Below are 22,140 nucleotides of genomic sequence, written 5' to 3'. Positions count from 1 at the left end.
CATCAAACAGGACTGAACTTGGTGTGAAAAGGTTCAAAGATCTAATTTTTAAAAGTAACATTTGGAGTTTTTGTAGCAACATTAATACATTTATATACATTCACATCGAGGATTTAGTCACAGTAGTCTGCACTAAGTTCCCCGGGGGTGCTTAGTTATAAAAGATGAACTGAAAAAGATGGAAATATGATCTTAAATAAAGAAACAGTTGACTGAACAGTTCATCAGCAGGTGCAGATATTCATCATATGTGAAGAGTCTCAGATCTTGAGATGAAAACAATTTTTTTATATAACTATGAGTCATTTAACAGTTTGTCACTGCAGCATCTGTCCATCTGTGTGTATCTTATGTGCATGACTCTACATGTCTGTGTGTGTGTGTGTGTGTGTGTGTGTGTGTGTGTGTGTGTGTGTGTGTGTGTGTGTGTGTGTATGTGTTTGTGGTTTGTGTGTGTGTGGGGGGGGGGGGGGGGGGGGGTATGTCTGTGTGTGTGTGTGTGTGTGTGTGTGTGGGTGTATGTGTTTGTGGTTTGTGTGTGTGGGGGTGTGTGTGTGTGTGTGTGTGTGTGTGTGTGTGTGTGTGTGTTGGTATGTCCTAACCAGTATAAGTTCCCATGGTATGGCTATAGGCAACTTGTTCTTAAAACGCTGATTCAGCATCTTGCCTCCAATGAGCATCACCATGGAAGCCGCAGAGACTGACAGGGCTCCTGGTACAGCACTGCTGACTCCGTTAAGGACATCCTTTAACGTCTGGAAGAGGATATAAACACAAAGTTTTATCAATCAATCAATCTTTATTTATATAGCACCAAAACACAACAAATGTTATTCTCTGACCTTTTCCAAACAGAGCAGGTCTAGATCGGGCCCTCTGTGTTCTATTATTAACAAAGACCCAACATCAAGACAGGATAAGATCCAGTCCCATCTTACAGACAGAACTCTGATCTCATCTGTGATCTTTTATGATCTATCATCTCTTTATGAACCCTTTTAAGTCAGAGAAACCTGTTCGAAACAATGAACAGAGCAACAGCTTCCCCAGGTGAGGCCAGAACTTTTAGAGCTCCCCCTGGTGACTGGCTTCAGTATACACTACCAGTCAGAAGTCTGGACCCACCTTCTCATTCAATGGTTTTTATTTATTTGAATTATTTTCAACATTGTAGATTAATACTGAAGACATCAAAACTATGAAATAATCTGGTTTTACCATAATCTGGATTACAACAGTAGTCAAATAGGGCTATCCATTGTGTGCTAACCCTAGCTCTGAACAACACAACTGATGGTCTCAAACACATTAAGAAGGCAAGTCATTCTACAAATGAACTCTTGACAAGGCTCATGTTAATTAGAAACCATTCCAGGAGACCACTTCATGAAGCAGACTGAGAGAATACCAAGAGTGTGCAAAGCTGTCATGAAGGAAAAAGGGGGCTACTTTACAGAATCTAAAATATAAAACAGATTCTGATTTGTTTAACACTTTTTGGTTCATTCAATAATTCCATATATGTTCTTTCATAGTTTTGATGTCTTCAGTATTAATCTACAGTGTTTACAATCATTACAATAAATACAAACCCTTGAATGAGAAGGTGTTTCCAAACTTTGGACTGGTAGTGTTTTTTATCGTGCTGATTTATGCACAAGTCTTCATTTTTTTAGTTTAGTTTTAATTAGTTATTTGATATAAAGTAGGGATGGGCATTTGAAGCCAAATAACTATTCGATAATCATTGGCATCTATTCGACGATTGTTTGAATAATCACCCCACACACACCCACTTGTCATGTTAACATCCTGTTTGTGTGTCAGTCTTGTTAACCAGCAGCAGGACGAGGTGCTGCTAGTAGCGGGCACTGACAGCGTCTGTCTCGATCTGTATGTCTGTGTTTCTGTGATGCAGTGTGGCGTGTGTGTTTACATGTTACAGCCATGCTCAGTCTCTGGAAATACGTGTGTAGTAGTGCGAGATTCAGAAACGGAGAAAATCCCTGCAACTGTCACTTATGTTTTCTTCTTCTTTTGCTATTTAATGCAGTTAGCATTCTTCTCCTTCTGTTAATTAATGCGGTTAGCAAACAGCTTTAAGACGCTCTATAGCCACTGTGTGGAGGGAATACTGTATTACAACCAGGCACCGGTAAAAACAATGAAAAATTGTACTTTTAAAATGAAGAAATATTCAAGTTACTCTTCGATTTTTACAAAGTGAACAAATTTTCGAACATTCAAAAATCATCGCCCATCCCTAATATAAAGATGACTGATTGTCAGCTCTGGAGAGAAACGTGGCTATTACAGCATTCTTTACCGGATTAGTAGAGAGGAGGATGAACGACAAGTTGCAGACTGTCCTGACCTGAGAGATCTTTAGTGTTTTATCAATAAGTTAAATGTGGTTTGGTCGGCAGGAGGGGGGTGACTTCAGTTTAGTGGCTCTATTTTGGCTTCACATCTCACAATCTGAGGAGATGGAGGCGTGTTGTCCATATTAACATACAGTCAACAACTAGCTAAAGCTTATTTCTGTTGTATGTAAATGTATCTCTCTACCAGTGCCGTGTGGTGCCCTCTCTGTGAAAGTCTGTAAAGTTTTAGACCTGGGAGTAGGTAAACTTCTCTTGCACAAAGTGTAAGTTTGAGTCTAACAGAGCTGGAGGAAAACCAATACCTGCATAGAGCTGATAAATAGCCCTGACACTTTCCAAGTTTATAGCCTACAGTACACTCTGAAACTCTGTCCATGCTTTGATTAAAAACACATCCTTAGAAGAGCTTGACGCCAACCTTCAGTTTGCCATTTGAGGCGCCAAGAAGGAAAAACAAAGCTATCACTCACTCACAGCACCTCCCAGAGCCGTGAGAAAGACAGTTAATTACCAAGAAGGTAAGCTGGGATTATTGAATTCTTCAGGATCTCAGAGAAGTATAGAAGGAAGGTTAGGTTCCAGTTTTCTACCAGCTTGTTGTCATAAACATAGCGCTGAAAGAAACGGCTATTTGACTGGAAGGTAAAGCCATGAGATATTCTAAATACATAGGCACTCGTACAAATCTCTCACAAATATTTATTTTTTTGGATGTGAATTTTTTATGCAACTCCTTTCACAGTGTCAAATTTCACAGTACTTCTCTTTAGTTTGACCTTTCATGATTTATTTGATGTTAGTATTGCAGCTGGCTTCTCCAAACAGGGAGACCAAGCTAACTTCCATCCACTGTAGGTTAAACACTAACTTATGAAAGTGAACCTTATACATTCCACTTCAAAGAAATCCAAACCATCCTTTGAATTTGCTTCTTATATCAGCATCATAGACTGTAGAAATAATGGACGTAGTATCCGTGACGTCACCCATCTGTTACTGAAGCATTGTTTTGAAGCTGATCATCGGCGGGAGCCATATTGGAAAAGCTGAACACAACCTAACTTTGTTCAAGCTAGTGTGTATGGAAGCATATATGTAACAAAATTAAAATGAAAAAGCAAATTTGAAAATCAAATTGCATTAACAGAAATGCTTTTTAATTTTAAGAAAGAAAGGTACTTTAATAATCCCCAGGGGGGAAATTCAATTTTTTTACTCATGCTATTTTTGGACATGTTACACATACAGTTGTTTTTTTGGTATATACATACAAATGCACACACATGCAGTGAACATGCTTAGGGAGAGATGTCAGAGTGAGGATACTGCCGTCAACCAGCGCACCCCGAGCAGTTGGGGGTTCGGTGCCTTGCTCAAGGGCACCTCGGCAGTGCCCAGGCAAGTGAACCAGCAGCTCTCCAGCCACCAGTCCACTTGCCAAACTTCGTCCATACTGGGACTCGAACCGGCGACCCTTCGGTTCCCAAGCCAAGTCCCTATGGACATATTTTCTAAATATGTGCGCATTATTTGACTCATAAATAGAATTAATATTCAATAATACTATTTGCATTTCAATTTTCATCTTCAACAATGCTAATTATGTTACACAATTAAGATGAAAAAGAAAATGACATTTGCTTTTTAATTTTCAAAAAATGCCCCTAAATTAGTATCATAATTCAAATTAAAAAGAAAATTTGAGAATGAAAATGCATTCACAGAAATGCTTTTTCATTTTCAGAATGAATACGCATATTTTAACTCAAAAATAAAATGAAAAAGCAATCCTTCCTTTTTCATTTTAACTTTCATGTTCAAGCATGCACATTATGTACCACAACTGAAATGATAATGGAAAGCACATTGCTTTTTCGTTTTCAAATCTGCCCCGCTAAATGTGTAACAAAATCCAAACCAACTTGAAAATAAAATCGCATGTGCAGGGCGCAGGAAAGTGACGTCAGACTTCACCTCACAGACTGCTTCTACCTAAGCATGCGCATCCATGTGCACTTAGCTAGACTGTTCTCCACTGTTGTCCCCAGTGGCAGATCATGTCTTCCAGCTACAGTTGACTCACACTGTCCTGCTCTACTCTGAAAATCTGTGTTCAGGTCTGGAGTGACCCAGCACTTGGTACTTTGGTCATTATTGTGGTGATGTTAATTGTTGATGATGATAATGGAAGGTTTTAAATTGGTTGGTTGCTTCATTGTAGATGTTCCTTATTTTGGGAATTGCCTTTACACTGCTTTGTTCATTGCCTTTACACTGCTTGGCAGTACCTGCACCCAAATGGACTTGAAGCACTTTGTTACTCTTAATGATCTTGTTTCCTCTTGTCTAGATCTCTGCTTGTGTTGTTCTTGTTCTCGTATGTATGTCGCTTTGGATAAAAGCGTCTGCTAAATGACATTGTAACATTGTAACATTGTAACATTGTAACATCCAGTATGGGGAGCTGGAGGTGTGCTCTTTAACGCTGGTGGTGCGATCTGTCAGCTAAAGAGGTCCACAGAAGAGGAGTCTGTTGTGGCGCTCTGCATGGTCCTTTCCTGGTCCATGAAGTCTGACATTGTGTAACATAATTAGCATTGTTGAAGATGAAAATTAAAATGCAAATAGAATTATTGAATATTCATTTTATTTATGAGTCAAATAATGCGCACATATTTACAAAATTAAAAAGCATTTCTGTTAATGCAATTTCATTTTCAAATTTTCTTTTTCACTTTAATTTTGATACCTATATGCTTCCATAAGTGTGAGGTAAAGAGGCGGGTCTTTAGCCTTTTCGCTAACAGCTATACGGTGCCCGCCTGTCAATCCAGTCAGCTGTGCCCTTATGTGGGCAAAACTCGTCACTTTGAAATCTTCAAAAAAGAATGAGTTATAAAAAATGTACTTCATTCAGTGTGTTGAGAGAGAAATAAGCTCTTCAGACCTAAACTGTTTTTTGAACCAGGCTGTAAACATGTTTATTTCTGCTGTAAATATCGTCTTCTTTGAATGCATGTGTACGTATGTAGTTTCTGGTGTTTCTGGTGTTTCTGCAGCCAGCCTCAAGTGGACACTCGATGAACTGCAGTTTTTAGCACTTCGGCATTGGCATCATATTTTAAGACTGGAGGTTGCCGCTTGATCAGCATGAGCTATTATATCTACTTGTACAAATTATACTCTGAGCTAGTGTAATGATAGAAAACCCCTGGACTGTGTTTCATCCTCCCATTTAAACTGGATAATTAAATCTATATACATAACTCCATTGCTCCATATGCTTGTTTGACTACCTCGGCAGGGACTTCAGTTCTTAATTTACACAGATTGGGGCGCCATATTGGAGAGAAAAGTTAGGATGCCTATGAGGGTCCTAAAATAGCCTGAGAACATTATAGGTAGTGACGAGATGGGGCCCTGTGTGATGTTTTTAATGTGGACCAGAATCCCTGGCAGCGCCTCTGACCACGGCGGTCTGAGATCAGTCACTTAACAGAACCACAGGAGCAGCTTCAAAGTCGTCCCCGAGGTGACTCAGTATAGTGTGAATGCTTGTCAGTGTGGATAAGTGTGTGGAATCATCACAGTGTCTCAACTCACCCAACTCCAAGCCAGCAGTCCGGTGTGTCTCTGAGCAGGTATCCCAGTCATCAGAGGCAGCTGCAGGACGATCACATGCAGAGCTGCTGCTGTGGTGTATCCTCTGATCACACAATCAGACAGCCAGCGACACACCCCACCACATTGCAGTAGGTACAGCAGGAGCTGTGGAGAACACACACACACACACACACACACACACACACACACACACACACACACACACACACACACACACACACAGCTTTAGTTCAATTCTTCAGAAAGTAGCTTAAACTACACTACCAGTCAAAAGTTTGGACACACCTTCTAATTCAATGGTTTGTATTTATTCTAATTAATTTAAACATTGTAGATTAATACTGAAGACATCAAAACTATGAAATAATCTGGTTTTGCCATAATCTGGATTACAACAGTAGTCAAATAGGGCTATCCATTGTGTGCTAACCCTACCTCTGAACAACACAACTGATGGTCTCAAACACATTAAGAAGGCAAGTCATTCTACAAATGAACTCTTGACAAGGCTCATGTTCATTAGAAACCATTCCAGGAGACCACTTCATGAAGCAGACTGAGAGAATACCAAGAGTGTGCAAAGCTGTCATGAAGGAAAAAGGGGGCTACTTTACAGAATCTAAAATATAAAACAGATTCTGCTTTGTTTAACACTTTTTGGTTCATTCAATAATTCCATATATGTTCTTTCATAGTTTTGATGTCTTCAGTATTAATCTACAGTGTTTACAATCATTACAATAAATACAAACCCTTGAATGAGAAGGTGTGTCCAAACTTTGGACTGGTAGTGTATGTTTCTTTGAATGTCATTGAATGAAAAAGCTGACTCACTTGTGTTTTACATCACTGAAAATGTTCAGCCATTAAAATCCACTTTAGCTGCTGAAACATCCAGATTGATTTGAAGGTATTGGGGGGAATGAGGGGAAATATTTGCCATACTCCCCAGAGAGAGATTTAAAATCTGTGCAGTGTAGAAACTCAGAGAGGGATCATTTCATAATAAAAGCACTGGTGACGCCTACAGGTTGGCTATGATAACTTGCACGGCGAGCTGAGATCACCTGGATTAGTGTAAACCCTCTTTCACAATCCAAAAGAAATAATAAAAAGTATACCAAAGAAGGCTTCTGCATTTCTGACTCATACTTTTTCTGTCTTGTGATATTTTGGGGCAGATATTTCAAGCTGACTTGTTCTGAGGAGTGTTCCAGGAAACACAGCGAGCTGCGTGTGAGCAGCAAAGAATGAAACTATTAAAACAAATTTGATCCTTCTGTGAATTCCTGCTGTTAAATGATCCTTTCCTGTGCTTGGCGACAAAATAAAGACAGAGGCAAGAGACAAGTTTCAGGTTGGCACACTATGGGCCCGATCTACTAAAGGTTTGCGTGTATAAAAACACGTGCAAACTTGATAGCGCGCGCAAAGCTGACGTACTAACCGGGAGCACCGAGGATTGCGTCTGTCAAATGAGCAAAATAGCACTCGCAAATCATTTAGCGTGTTTGCCTTCATGAATATGCAGAACACATGTAGATCATCAGAACGCGCAAAATACTGGGAGGAGGAGATGCAAATGTAATCATTTAGCACACACAATGTGATCTATCAAACCTGAAACAGATAGCGTGCGCTGTATTTGCGTCTATATTTAGCACGTTTGAAAGGCAGGTGCAAACTGGCACAGAGTTACGCACACATGGCTGCGGTCACTGTAAAGCTCATCATAACATCGCTTTACAACATGCCCGCAAAAGCTGGGCTTACAAGCATTACTAAATGTTTTAGTCAATCAAACCAAGAGAACTAAATAATAATAATAAAACAACACAAATTTAAAACAGTTCAGCACCACGGATAGCGACCGCATCATTCTGACACCCACTTTAACTTTTTCATATAATGAGAGCACAGTAGGTCACTGTATCAAATTGGCACAGCGGCCCACATGTTCACATACAAACAAAAAATCAATATGAAGTACTCAGCCTACTCACCACTGTTTGGACGAGCCTTAAGCTCCGTGGACTTGTCCACGATGCACTGTATGTCCATTTTCTTTGATCTGTCATTCTCAACAAATAACATGACATGTCCACTCAGTCTCTCCTGTCCCATCGTGCTCATCAAGGGGTTTTTAGTTAGTTTTAACTTGGAGAATGAGCGCTCACTGAGCTGCGCCAAGCAGCTCTGCGTAACTCCTCATCTCGTGCTTGCAGCAGTGTGTTGGGGTGAATTGACTCAAACATGTTCCCAGTTCCATTTAAGCTGGTGAATCATTGGGACAGTTGCTGGATGATGATATCAGGCATTAAAAACGTTCACCCGAAAGTTGCTCTCTGCGTCAGTGAGGCGACTGTCTTCATCCAAGTAACGCCTAACTGTTCTAGAGCAAGAGTGGCAGACTAAGCCTCATCAAATTGCTCTCTAAACTCCATCAAAACACTGATTGCGTTTTGGAGTAGAGTAGATGTGTTTATTTCATCGGCAGATCTTCTGTTTTTTTCTCACATCATTCACCTTTTCACAGATGGCCTTCCAAATCGTGTTTCTAACGCTGAGATGTCTCTGCTGGAGTTCACGGATGTGTTTATTTCCCTCCTCCACAAAGACCTCCAACTCCATGGCTTTAAACTTCATTTATCGCTTAAGACCACTCTGTTCTCTCAAACTCTCCACGGGGACAGCCGATAGCACACGCAAAATCCTCATTAAAATAGGGCGGTCCGCACCACTTTTGCACTTGTTATCATTTGCGCATGCAGTCATAGTAGATCACCCGCAACACGCCCAGAAATAACACGTGCAAAATTATTATTTGCACACGCAAATTAGTGCTCGTTATTTGGGATCTTAGTAGATCAGGCCCTATATGTACAGTTCCCAGGGAATTTGACAAATCACCACCATCCGACTGCCTCATCGGGCTTGCTACTTTGACATCAGGCAAATTCTACTTCAAGATAAAACAACATTAATGACAACCACTTTCAGTTGAGAACTGGTTCCAACTAGTTCAAGCCATCAACATCATTTGCCTTTATGCTTAATGGTTCCCTCATCAATGCCTTCCACCTAGTTTCCTTGCAAAACAATGACATCATGAGAAGCAGTCAGTGCAAACGACAACCAGGGTCGAGGAAGTAATCACAGCAGACGGGAGACAGAGACGGTCCAAAGTGTAGCTTCATTTACTCAAAGTGAGCCGAACACGACATGCACTGTCTGTGATTTCAAGCAAAGGTGGAAACATCAGCTTCATGCTGAAATATTTCTTGGCGTGGCATGGCATTACATGTCAGCAGTGTCTTGTGTTTGATGCTGCGTGACTCAGGTGTGTCAGTTCAAAGAGTGACCCTGTTATCTGGTGACTTTCAGCTGAATGCATCAGGGGTCGACTTTAACATCAGCTGTTGGTTGAAACGTGAAAAGAGTCCTCGTGAATGCATCCTAGTTTATTTTTTCTATATAATGACCAAATATACCACAAAGTCGCCAGTTAACAGGGTCACGATTTAAATTGAAACATCTGTCCACATGTGCTTCCCAATCCCAGCAGAGCAGTGGAGGTACGTATGTCCTATCCAATGTTAACATCGGAACAATGCAGGCAGGCAGAGATTGATACACAACTAGATTGATAAGCAGAATCAATAATGACATTTGTATCAATCAAATTTATAATTTCCAATCCCTATTGATAACTGATTAGGTGGTACAACATAATGGCTACTATTAGCATCCAAACACTTCCTAGCTTAGCTTCAAACACCACCAGATTAAAGTGTTACATGATACAATATGAACTGTGTAAATGAACCAATGATATATTTAGCTAGGAGTAATGCTGGGACAGTTTGACTTGGTTGAATACTATGTGCAGGAAATGTGATCAGCTGTGAGTAACATGTTTCAAAGAAACTAAAGACTGTAACTTCAGAACTGTTTTTGGTAGCCTTGGTCTATCTAGTTATTACTTTTTAATTGCAATAATGGCTTGATGGGCGAGGTTATTTCTACAACAGCAGAGAAGCATGCTGGGAGCAAGGGATGATATAGTACTAAAATATTATACTTGGGTAAAAGTAGAGTTAAGGCTGATCTATACTTCTGTGTCTCCCCTACACAGCAGGGGCTGACGCTGACATGAGCACTACATACTTGTGCATCGATGTGTCCGTGTCGCGCAGTAATGCTTGAGGGCAGTGTGGTCTCTCTGATAGTCAGTCGCCTGCTTCCTGCCCCGCTGCAATCTCTGTTTCCTTTTCCACAGAGATTCAGAGCGTGTTATGTTAATCTACAGCTGATACATGTTGCTGTTTATCATACAGACATGATTACATGAAGAATAGAGAGGAGGAGATGAAATACACGGCTGATGTGCGTGGATCCCACAAGTGCTGTAAATGTGGGAAATACAATGCAGCTGAGCCGACCAATCACAGGGCTTGTGGTCCGCGTGATTGGAGGAAATCTACCAGTAGTTACATCTTGGACAAGGGGGGAAGTACGTGCGTAGGCCTCTGCGTACGTACGGGAGTTACGCAGACCCTCAGCGTAGGCTACGCCGTCGATTTGACGCAGAAGAATAAATCAGCCTTTACTGTGATGACATTTTATTTAAGTAGAGGAAAAGTAACATTTTGTGAATCAACTCAAGAAAAAGAAAATGTAAAATGTACTTAAAGTACTGAGTTGGAACTATTTACCTGTGAGTGGATGTTGAAAAGTAAACCATTAAATTACATATGAGTTCACCTGACCGTCTGGTAGCAGACATCAGCCAATCAGCTGGCAGACTCACAGTTGATGAAATCCTTTTCGCTTTTCACTTTTTTTACTCAGTAACAAATGCAAAATAAAATGAAGAGGAGTACATTACTTCCCACTAAAACATTTAAGTAAAGGTAAAACTACTGATTTTTGAAAAGTACAAGAACACAAAAAAGCTACTTAGTTACATTAACATGAGTCAGATACTTTCCATCACTACCTAGCCATGAACTTTCTGTTGTGAGATACCAACATTACATTTCTACATTTCTCTCCCTGAGGTAAAGAACAGGAAAAAAGAGGTGAGTTGTAATGTTTCTGAAGGAAAATATAATATATGTAATATATATAAATTAATAAGAGTATTGAAGCAAAAAAAAGTAATGCTAAAGCTACTTCCCTACGTAACTAATAGTAGTAGTAGCCTGATTTATACTTCTGCATCAAATCAAAAGCGTAGCCTATGCCGGGGGTCCGCCTAGCTCCCGTACCTATGCAGAGGCCTACCAAGCGGCAACCTCCGGTCTGAAAATATGTGTTCAATGCGGAAGTGTTAAAAGCTGCAGTTCATCAAGGATCCGCTTGAGGCTGGCTCCAGAAGTACCGGAAGTCACATACACATGAATGGGGAAAAGACGATCTTTGCAGCAGAAATAAACATGTTTACAGCCTGGTACAAAAGATGAGTGTAGTTTGGATAGCCCATTTCTTGATGTGCTCTCACTGTGAAGGGGGTGAATTTTTTTCTAACGCGGCAATTTTGAAGATATAAAGATTACTAGTCTTCCAATGAGAGGCACAGCTGACTGCTGGAACACTGCAGCTGTTGGCTAGGAGGCTCAAACTCCGCCTCTTTACGTCACACTGGCTTGACAGAAGCATTATGGCTGCCGCCGCCGATTGGCCTCAAAACACCGCTTCAGAAACAGATGGGTGACCTCACGGATACTACGTCCATATTTTATACAGTCTATGAGGCCTACGCACGAAGCTGACGTGCACTTCCTCCAAAATGTAACTACCTGCAGAATCGTCACAGACCGCAAGCCCTGTGATTGGTCCGCTCGGCGGCATTGTATGTTCCCGGACATCGGCCGTGTATTTCATCTCCTCCTCTCTATTCTTCATGTAATCTTGTCTGTATGATAGACAGCAACATGTATCAGCTGTAGATTAACAGAACACGCTCTGAATCGCTGTGGAAAAGTAAACAGAGATCGTAGCGGGACCGGAAGCAGGGGACCGGCTTATCAGAGAGACCGCACTGCACTCAAGCGTTTTGGGGGAGAATTGCTGCGTGACACGGACACATCAACACACAAGTATGTGGTGCTCATGACCACGTCTGCCCCTGCTGCGTAGGGGAGACACAGAAGTATAAATCAGCCTTACTAATTGTTATAATGCAGTAACTCAGTAATTCAATTTATTTTCATAGTTGTAACTCATAACTAATAACTAATAATTCATCTTCTGTAGCTGCCCAACTCTGGTTGTGACTTAGCGGTAAAACTAAGTGACTCATCAAATAAAGTTTTAGCTTGATAAAATATGTCCTGATATAGCTCTCAATTTTTTTTACTGTAAATATGTCATTTAATAATCAGGAGGTATCAATTTTTTTAAAATGTCAACAATCGTTTCATAACAGCTTTGAACTTCCAGAGCATCCTGTGTGAGGAGAATGTCTCCTGTGTGGATGGTGAGAGGAGCTTTCCCTCATGTTGTCTAACGTGTTTGAGTTTGTGTCTGTGTACCTGTATGAGGCCACAGAGGAAGGTGAGCTGCACTGTCATGTTGATTTTGGTTGCTTCAACATCAATCTCACTCTCTTCACTATGCAACTCCACGTTGGCCGTCACAGCCCCGATCATGATGGCTAATAAAGCAAAGGAACCTGTTGTACATGAAGAGACACACACCACTTACACAGAGCTTCTGAGCAAGGCATTGGGATTATAGAGGGCTGCTGCAGACTAAGAATGGATGGCCTTCCAGAAAAATAAAGAGGAACAGTCACCCATGGAGAGGTGTCGAGAAGTGCCGAAGATGAAGTAGATGATCAGAGGATAGAGGGAGGTGTAGAGACCAAACACTGGAGGAACTCCTACCAACATGGCATTGGCCATACCTGTGACAGAAGAAGAGAGGTAGAGGTCTGAAATGAGCTTAGGGGTCATATTTCCAACTTCCAACAAAGCTCAACTGGTGAGAAACGTCTTGAAACCAAAGAGATAACGATGCATATAGAGAACATTTTAAGTTTTTTTTTTTTGCATCTCTCAACTCGTAAAACTTCCCCCCCCCTTTTAGGGCATCTTGATAGCAATATTCAGTTCATGTGTTCATCCAGCTGTACACTGTCATGTACAACTGCTCACTAAAAGTTAGGGATATTAAGCTTTTGGATTAAATTTCAGAATGCAAATAAAATGCACTGAACTTAATTTGATCTTAACTAAACATTTGAATGCACAAATGATGTTTTGCATATAGAGATTTTAGACCGGAGGTTTAGACCGGAGATTCGCATCAATTTCTGGTGCTAAGTTTTGAAAACATTTAAAAAACTATTGTCGGCAAGAGGATTTAATACAATTATCTGAGCAACTTTTACTGCTTCAGTAAGTGGCAATGATGCCATCTCCTTTGTGTTGCCTTCTCACCCTGTGGTAGATGCATGACCCCAACACTGATCCCAGACACCAGGTCTCCGATGGCGTTCTCTCTGAAGGAGTAGCATGGAAGCCATCTCAGGACAGGAAAGAAACCCAGCAGTGAGCTTTTCAACCTGGAACTGGAACACCTGGAGACACACACACACACACACACACACACACACACACACACACAAAGACAAACACAGAGTTTAATACCACAAAGCTTAAGATAAACCAGCCCTGATAATCTTTTGGCCCTGAAAACTGGCTGAGGGCCCACACTGACAACAAAGCCAGAATCTATCTTTAGACTCACCAACACTGTGCCTTCACCCTCTCCAAAACTGTCAGGGACTTCTTTGCTACTCGCTCCCCAAGGGCATCCAGCTGTGCTTCGTCCAGGCCAACAGAGAGATATGACGGCCTGTTGGGAGGAAGGCCATGTGGCTCAACGCTGTCCATCTGAAATCAGTGTCAAAGATTATTGGCAGAGCAGTGGATAATCACTCTGATGCTGTGTCATGGATGGCTGTGTGTGTGCTTGAGGTGTCTCACGCACTGTTCTCTGTGTGTATTAAATGTGTATAAAGTTACATGACAAAGAGCAGGATGGAAAAACTGTGAAGACAACCAAAACAAACCAAAGCAGCGAGAGAGAGGTGCCGGCCGAGTCTGTATCAGCGCGGAGCCGCATGAGCACAGAGAGTTCACATGTGCCCCAGCGTGCTTGTAATAGGATCACACACAGGCGAGGCTCCACACACTCTCACACGTGAGTCAGGGAAGGTAGAGAACAGCCTTGAACTCTGCACATTACAGAGCGTTTAGTGCCCCTTTTCTCCTCCCCTTTACACCCCCCACTGCACCCTATTCAGTGAGTCTGAATGCCTCTATTATCACAGCCCAGCTTTCAGAGACTCATGGACTGAGTGTGTGTGTGTGTGTGTGTGTGTGTGTGTGTGTGTGTGTGTGTGTGTGTGTGTGTGTGTGTGTGTGTGTGTGTCACAGAGAGAGACAGAGATAAAGTGGGCGTGAGAGATATAGTAAATGAGGAAGCAATGTTTTCTCTGTTTAATTAGTTATACACTGGAACTGAGGCAATGAGCTTTATAAATGAAAAGATTTACATGAGGGAATAATTAAAAAAAAAAAAAAAAACATCAGAAATGTAGACAAACAGAAACCAGGGAGAATTTAAAAACTGCTTTACTTCCACATGTTTTTTTTGTCTGCTTCATTTAACCACAATTTGGAAATTCAGATTTGTAAAAAAAAAAGTCACCAACTGCATAGCATGAGTCTATTCCTTAGATGATGTAATAGGAAATAAATAATACAAATATAGAAGCTGAATCAGAAATTTCAAGAAAAAACAGACAAACCGTTGACCAAAGTTTGAGTTAAGAAAGGTGCATTTCAACCAAGAGTTCTGGGTTCTTTTAGCCCCCAGAACTACTTTCCCTTGAACTAAAAGGTTCCTGTGCCCCCATTGTTGTATGTGTTTCGACTGCGGGCTGAAGTCCCGGGTAGATTGTGCAAATCAGGCCAGTGACGTATGGAGGGAAAAAAGTAAATGCACTACGCCACCAGACCAGTAGAGGGCAGTAAAACAAAGACCAATGCCATTCATCACAGATGACACCATAGAAGCAGACGGACAGGCAGGTTTCATTATGAGCAACACAACAGTTAGCCTGTTAGCATGAAGAGACTCAGCTGGTGCTGTTTTAGATGGTGCTATATTTCATCACAGATGGATTCACTGAATCAACACGTGAGAGGAGATAAGCGCGAGTAGCAAAGACGTTTCAACACGGCTTTAAAATCCTTTTGAACTCAAAAAGCCGTGGCAGAGATCGGCCGGTGTTTTGGTTTAAACAGCGACCCTGTTAACTGGAGACTTTCAGCCGGATGCATCCCTCATAAACGTCTTTAGACGATCATTAAATATCTGATGAGGATATTTTGAAATCTTAATAAAAACTAAACTAGTTTGCATTCCCAGGAACTCCCTCTGTGTTTCAACAGCTGTGTAAACTCCACAAACACTGACACGTTCAGCTGAAGGTCTCCAGTTTACAGGGTCAGAAACCTCATATATAGTTAGGAGAGATGTTCTCTATAAGTAAAAACAATGTTCAAAAGTCTTAACCTAATGTGCTGTATTAAAATATGTGAGGATACCCTTTCAGCTTCGTTTATTAACAGTAAACACAGAAACTGGGATGAGTTAGACCTTTTTGGAGCTACAAATAAAGCACTAATAAAACAAGAGTATGGTATAAAGTCTAGAAAGAGCAGAATCTTTATTCCCATCAAGAGGATGATTCAAAGGGAACCTGCTCACTGAAGTCAGTAGAGCAAGGACCCTATGCAGAGGCAGCAGTCCTCATTGCTTGACCCTCAGTCTCCAGAGGTGTAGTCCTCTGGTGCGTGTCAGCCTTGCTCTCTTTCCTCCCACGTGTACTGTGGCTCTTCAGCTGTCATGTCCAGTAGAGGCAAAATGCATGGACAGCTTGCTCCTGAATAACTAATTCTTCAGTAGTGCATCTGCCTCAGCAGCACCATGAGGTTTCTGACGCGCTCTGCTCGATGGCGAGGTGACTGATGCAGCGGCAGCTCGAAGAAAGAGAAGGTGAAGCTCCGAGAGAAGCTGAGGTTAGTGACGGGACGTAGAGGAGGGAGACGAGGAGGGCGAGGCACACGACACTGTGGCAACACTCTTCGTCTTGGTCTGAACCCTCTACCTACTCCACCTGGAGACAGAGAGAGAGGGATGGACGTGGAGAAATGGAGAGAAGATGTTTAGTTAAGAATGTGGTTTCCGCCAAGAATAGAATGCAACAACATCTGAGGAGAGGTAATCGTGAACCTTGAATGAGGTTTTGTTTTGTTCTGGCCAAAGTTATACTTACAAAAATGAACCAATTATCAAAAAAAGACAACCGTACAGTGTCGTGGATAACCAAGGGTTTCAGAAGATGGTACAGACACTCGAACCACGATACGCAATACCAACATGAAAACACATGACAGAAGTTGTGGACCCGAAGCTGTACACAGAGGTGAAGCCAGCGGTTCTGGAATCGTAAAAGTCGTCGTAGAGAGTCGCACTTACATGTGATGGTTGGACTTTCAGAGCGACTGACCCTTACATAATTATCACTTTTCATTTCATTTCTAATGAGTGGGAATTAGTGTCAAATGTTCTGCAGCGGGAGTCCTGCACGGAAGCCACACAGGGAGCAATATTTTCCCACCTGACGACACAACTGTCTCAGCTCGGATCTCATCCTGCCTCGCTGACATTTCTAAATGGATGAGGGAACGTCACCTACAGCTCAACCTGTCCAAGACTGAGCTTATTATCATTCCAGCCAGTCCCACTATGGACCCACAGATCAATATCCAGTTTGGATCACAAAACCTCATGCCCACTAAGTCTGCCCGAAATCTGGGTGTCATGATCAGTGACCAGCTAACCTTCAAGGTTCATGTTGCCTCGATTGCTCGGTCCTGCTGTTTTTCCCTCTATAACATCAAGAGGATCAGACCCTACCTGACAGAACACGCAACACAGCTCCTGGTTCAAGCTCTTGTAATGTCACGCATTGACTACTGCACCTCTCTACTGGCAGGCCTCCCTGCATGCACAGTTAAACCTCTGCAGATGATCCAGAACGCAGCAGCACGTCTGGTCTTCAACCAGCCTAAGACAGCTCATGTCACTCCCCTGCTCATCTCACTACACTGGCTTCCAGTTGCAGCTCGCATCAGATACAAAACTCTAATCATGACTTACAAAGCAGGAACCAAAACTGCTCCAGTTTACCTGGAACCCCTCATCCAGGTCTACTGCCCTTCTCGCCCGCTACGCTCAGCCTCTGAAAAGCGCCTAGTGCTTCCAGCACACAAGGCCTCAAAATCACTAGCTGGACTCTTCTCTTCTGTTGCCCCTAAATGGTGGAATGAATTGGCCAACTCCATTCGATCTGCAGAGTCCCTCTCTACTTTCAAAAGACAGCTACAGACCCAGCTCTTTAGGAAGCACTATGCACTTAGCTAGACTGTTCTCCACTGTTGTCCCCAGTGGCAGATCATGTCTTCCAGCTACAGTTGACTCACACTGTCCTGCTCTACTCTGGGAATCTGTGTTCAGCTCTTGAGTGACCCAGCACTTGGTACTTTGGTCATTATTGTGGTGATGTTAATTGTTGATGATGATAATGGAAGGTCTTAAATTGTGTTGTTGGTTCATTGTAGATGTTCCTTATTTTGAAAAAAAAAAAAAAAATTCCTTACTTATTTTTGTGCATTGCCTTTACACTGCTTGGCAGTACCTGCACCCAAATGGACTTGAAGCACTTTGTTACTCTTACTGATCTTGTTTCCTCTTCTCTAGATCTTTGCTTGTGTTGTTCTTGTTCTCGTATGTGCGTCGCTTTGGATAAAAGCGTCTGCTAAATGACATTGTAACATTGTAACATTGTAACATTGTAACATTGTAATATAGAGAACTTGTTGACAGGGGCAATTAATTAATGGGGTTTAACGGAGAAAGCACCGGCAATTGTCACAGACAATCATTTAAATCAATATTGAATTGAGTCGATATTGAATCATGAGGTCCTTAATACCCTTCTCTACCACACACCATGTTATCTTGTTGGACAGGATGAAGTGTTGGGGTTATGTTAGAGCTAATGAAATACATAACAATTATTATACTGTATGCATGCATGTCTTTTTGGACTTTAAACTTTTGTATCTATTTGCCTAATCAAAATGTGTTTTTGTTTTGTTTTGTGTTATCGTCATGTATTTGTCTTTTTGAAAACACTTACAAAAGTGCTTTAGTAAAACATTTTTTTTTTAAATCGATTGGCTGTGTTCAAGTTATAAAAAACAGGATTACTTGAGGTATATCACATTTAAAGATGAAAGCCTTTTTTTCTCTGAGGGATTGTTAACTTCATAAGAACACATTTTTTTTAAGTTGCTGTGGGGAACTTTCAGTTTGTGTTGATTTTAGCGCCTCCTGTGGACAACAACGCAATTCTTATCTCTTTGCTGAATTTGTCCCGTACATGGCAAGGCAGCAAATCCTTACACATAAAAATTTCAACCTGCTTTCTTGTAACAGTTAAGTCACTCATTGTGGATATTTAGTGTTGAAAATGTGAGAAATCAGTGTGCTGTCAATGATCTGGTCTGACATCTCCTCATAGCAGCAGTTTTTGAGAGTTAGAATATACACGTTTCAATCCTAGCACCATTCGCTCTGTGATAAAGAGCTCTTTCTGTTGATTTCAAACACTTAAGAACTTATCACAAAAGCTGTAAACATAAATCTTAAGGCTTTGGTTGTATGGTCCACAGTGTATACATAACCAGCCTTTACCTGCGTGGTCCTGAGGGATCACAACAGGAGGAGAAGGAGCCTCAGAGTTAAAACTGGAGCTGGAAACATCTTCGTTCTCTCGTTCTTGATACGGTGTGGAGGGTGTGGGCTGAGGAGCAGGAGGGGGTGGAGGTGGGACGGACCGGGGAGGTGGAGGCAGGGGGATTGATGTAAACGAGGATTCTGAGAGAGCCAGGCCTCCCCAAGGTGTCATGGTGGTGTCTGAGAGGAGGATGGAAGCAGGCCCGGTGTGAGGGTAAGAGGAAGATGAAGACGTCTGCTGCTGCTGGCTGCGCTTTCGGCTGTTTGCCTGACGGGGGCGTTGGAGGGCTGGGGAGGAGAGATGGGGCTTGGCTGTGATGGGAGAGCAGACATAAAGAGCAGTCCTATTAGCTGGCAGGTAGACTTTGAACTGAAGTGTTTTTTACTTCAAACGTTATGTGAACACATTTGATCTTGAGCTCAAGGTACGTGTTCAACCTCTACTAGTAATTATTTGGACCACACGTGCTGAAATGTTAAATGTACTTAGTTGCTGATAAAATGACAACTGCTGCAACAATATGTTCATTCAACAACTGGATCATGATCCATTGTCACCATCCATACCCTAAACCTGAAGCATAACAACCTCTGAGATGGAAAAGGTAAGTTGGTCATAAAATATTGAGACTTTGAAACATAAAGTAAAAATGTATTGAGTCTGGCTTTCATGTAGGGTTTAACCATTTTATTACTTCCTTTTACTATTAAATTGATTAAATGTTGCTTTATTATTTTATTAATTGTTACTGTTTATTTTATTTGTATTTATTTATTCATGTATTTATTTATTTTATTTATCCTCTCAGTTTTATTGATATTTTAAGCCTTAATTTTATTTTCAACTCTTATCCTTCACCTTTTAAAATGTATTTATTTTAACTATTTATATTCTTAATACCAATTTAATGCTTTAACTTATTTTAATTACACATACATGTATTTTATTGTTGTTGTGTGAATTAGTCTCTATCTTATTTTAAAATCCATTTTTGATTTTAATATGTCTTTATGCCATTATTTTATTTCTGCTTCTTTCTTGTTTTCAGTCGCTGTAAAGCACTTTGGGTTGCTTTATATGAAAGGTGCTATATAAATAAACCTTGATTGATTGATTGATTGATTGATTGATTGATTGATTGATTGATTGATTGATTGATTGATTGATTGATTGATAGATAGATAAATTGATCACCTGTTGTTTTATTCCCAGATGAACCAATAAGAGGCAGCCGTTCACCTGACATCACCAATCCAGGGTCCTGTGACAACAGAGAGTCAAGATTTCCAGTTATGGAGTTGAACCACCTGCTAGACTGACACATAGATGGTAAACATGACCTGTCCACATTATCATTATACATGATAATTGCACTCACACATTTCTTTACCTACTCTTAGCAATTTTTGAGACATCCTTATTAAAAAAAAGATTTAAAACAGTAAACAAGGTAAAAGTAACAGTACAGGGTGGACCCATAAACTTCTAGACTTAAAGGGGGTTTTCGACCGCAGGAACTTTACCCCTGAACTACGTGCGTTTGGACCGGAGGACCCAGGGTCTAAATTTAGTTCAGGGGTAGATAATCTCCCCCCTGAAAAGCCCCTGCTAGGGAGGTAGTACTTTTCAAAGGTCCCGGGACTTTCAGTGGGCAGGGCCTGCAATGCTGAACGTGTCTGATTGGTTGATTAACCAGCAGTGTTTTTATTCTGCCCTCCGTCCACAATAACATCACACACATCTGTGATTCACTTGATTTCTCTTTCTTTCATTAGTTTTGATTTGTTCTATCTTTTTTGTATGTGTGTGTACTTTTCAAAAGAAGAAGCTGTGATTCTCTTGATTTAGCAGCTTGTAACAGTAGTCTTCTCTCAGCCCACCGTGAATGTGTCTCTCCCGGTGTTCCGGTTTTAAAAGTGACCCTGTAAACTGGAGACCTTCAGCTGAACGTGTCAGTGTTTGTGGAGTTTACACAGCTGTTGAAACACAGAGGGAGTTCCTGGGAATGCAAACTAGTTTAGTTTTTATCAAGATTTCAAAATATTCTCATCAGATATTTAATGATGGTCTAAAGACGTTTATGAGGGATGCATCCGGCTGAAAGTCTCCAGTTAACAGGGTCGCTGTTTAAACCAAAACACCGGCCGATCTCTGCCACGGCTTTTTGAGTTCAAAAGGATTTTAAAGCCGTGTTGAAACGTCTTTGCTACTCGCGCTTATCTCCTCTCATGTGTTGATTCAGTGAATCCATCTGTGATGAAATATAGCACCATCTAAAACAGCTGAGTCTCTTCATGCTAACAGGCTAACTGTTGTGTTGCTCATAATGATACCAGCCTGTCCGTCTGCTTCTATGGTGTCATCTGTGATGAATGGCATTGGTCTTTGTGTTACTGCCCTCTACTGGTCTGGTGGTGTAGTGCATTTACTTTTTTCCCTCCATACGTAACTGGCCTGATTTGCACAATCTACCTGGGACTTCAGCCCGCGGTCGAAACGCAGACAACAATGGGGGCACAGGAACCTTTTAGTTCAGGGTAAAGTAGTTCTGGGGGCTAAAAGACCCTGGAACTCTTGGTCGAAATGCACCTTTATGCATGTGCTTAGTGTTTAATTTCAAAACACACATCTAAAACAGGGTTAAAACTAAAGTGTAGTTAAAAGCTTTGTGTACCACACACAGTTCAGAGTGAATATTTGTTTTCAGGGATAATAAGAGCAAATATTTTAGCATGCATAAGCTCAATAAAGTGACGCACATAAAGAGAGGACAAGTTGTGTGTGTGTGTGTGTGTGTGTGTGTGTGTGTGTGTGTGTGTGTGTGTGTGTGTGTGTACTTACCTCTTTGATGGGTGTTAATTATCCCGTCTTTTGTGTGTTGACAGCAAAATAAAAGTCACTCCCTCTTTCCACACATGTTTGAAAAACTAAAGACGACTATTATTGATTAAACACGTCAAAATGAAATTCATCCAAGACTCACATCCTGCTCTTCTTCTGTTTCCACCTTTCACTACACCTTCACTTATTGCTCTTTTCCTCTCTGTCTGTTGTCTCTCTCTGTCTCTCTTCTCAGGGCAGCAGGTGCCCTTTTCCAAATACCACCCTCCTCCTCCTGCCCCCTATACCCTGTCAGCACAGGTGCTTTCATCTCCCCTCTTTTTTTCTGTCACTCTTATCCCCCGCTGTAAGTAATAGTGTTGGTAACACAGGTGCTTTGGATTTCTGTCCCTTGGAACGATCATAGGA

At 41.3% G+C, this 22,140-nt stretch overlaps 2 protein-coding genes across 3 annotated transcripts in view; both read right to left on the bottom strand.

Moving 5' to 3' along the window:
- Positions 1-13,899, bottom strand: part of LOC117821170 (solute carrier family 26 member 6) — a 36,739-nt gene extending 22,840 nt beyond the window's left edge. The window contains exons 1-6 of the mRNA XM_034695252.1: positions 13,764-13,899; positions 13,454-13,593; positions 12,808-12,918; positions 12,545-12,684; positions 5,988-6,152; positions 603-755 (exon numbers count right to left, since the gene is read on the bottom strand). Of these exons, the coding sequence (XP_034551143.1) occupies positions 603-755; positions 5,988-6,152; positions 12,545-12,684; positions 12,808-12,918; positions 13,454-13,469 (585 nt within the window). The 5' untranslated portion in view covers positions 13,470-13,593; positions 13,764-13,899. The remainder of the gene's footprint in view (positions 1-602; positions 756-5,987; positions 6,153-12,544; positions 12,685-12,807; positions 12,919-13,453; positions 13,594-13,763) is intronic.
- Positions 13,900-15,461: 1,562 nt separating this feature from the next.
- LOC117821172 (proline-rich receptor-like protein kinase PERK14) lies at positions 15,462-21,819 on the bottom strand. Of its 2 annotated transcripts, XM_034695256.1 has the most exons (4): positions 21,733-21,819; positions 20,086-20,152; positions 18,849-19,202; positions 15,462-16,203 (listed from the first exon to the last, which is right to left on the bottom strand). In XM_034695256.1, exons 2-4 carry the CDS (start codon positions 20,135-20,137, stop codon positions 15,986-15,988), a joined length of 624 nt encoding a protein of 207 aa, XP_034551147.1. In that variant the 5' UTR covers positions 20,138-20,152; positions 21,733-21,819; the 3' UTR covers positions 15,462-15,985. The 2 variants fall into 2 exon arrangements, with proteins under 2 accessions (XP_034551147.1, XP_034551146.1); XM_034695255.1 differs by lacking the exon at positions 21,733-21,819 and having other exon boundaries at positions 20,086-20,233.
- Between the last annotated feature and the right edge of the window lie 321 nt (positions 21,820-22,140).

The sequence above is a fragment of the Notolabrus celidotus genome, chromosome 11 (assembly GCF_009762535.1).
Source record: "Notolabrus celidotus isolate fNotCel1 chromosome 11, fNotCel1.pri, whole genome shotgun sequence".
Taxonomy (NCBI): Eukaryota; Metazoa; Chordata; class Actinopteri; order Labriformes; family Labridae; genus Notolabrus; species Notolabrus celidotus.
The sequence above is the reverse complement of the archived record's forward strand: the minus strand, read 5'-3'. Positions and strand labels throughout refer to the sequence as shown.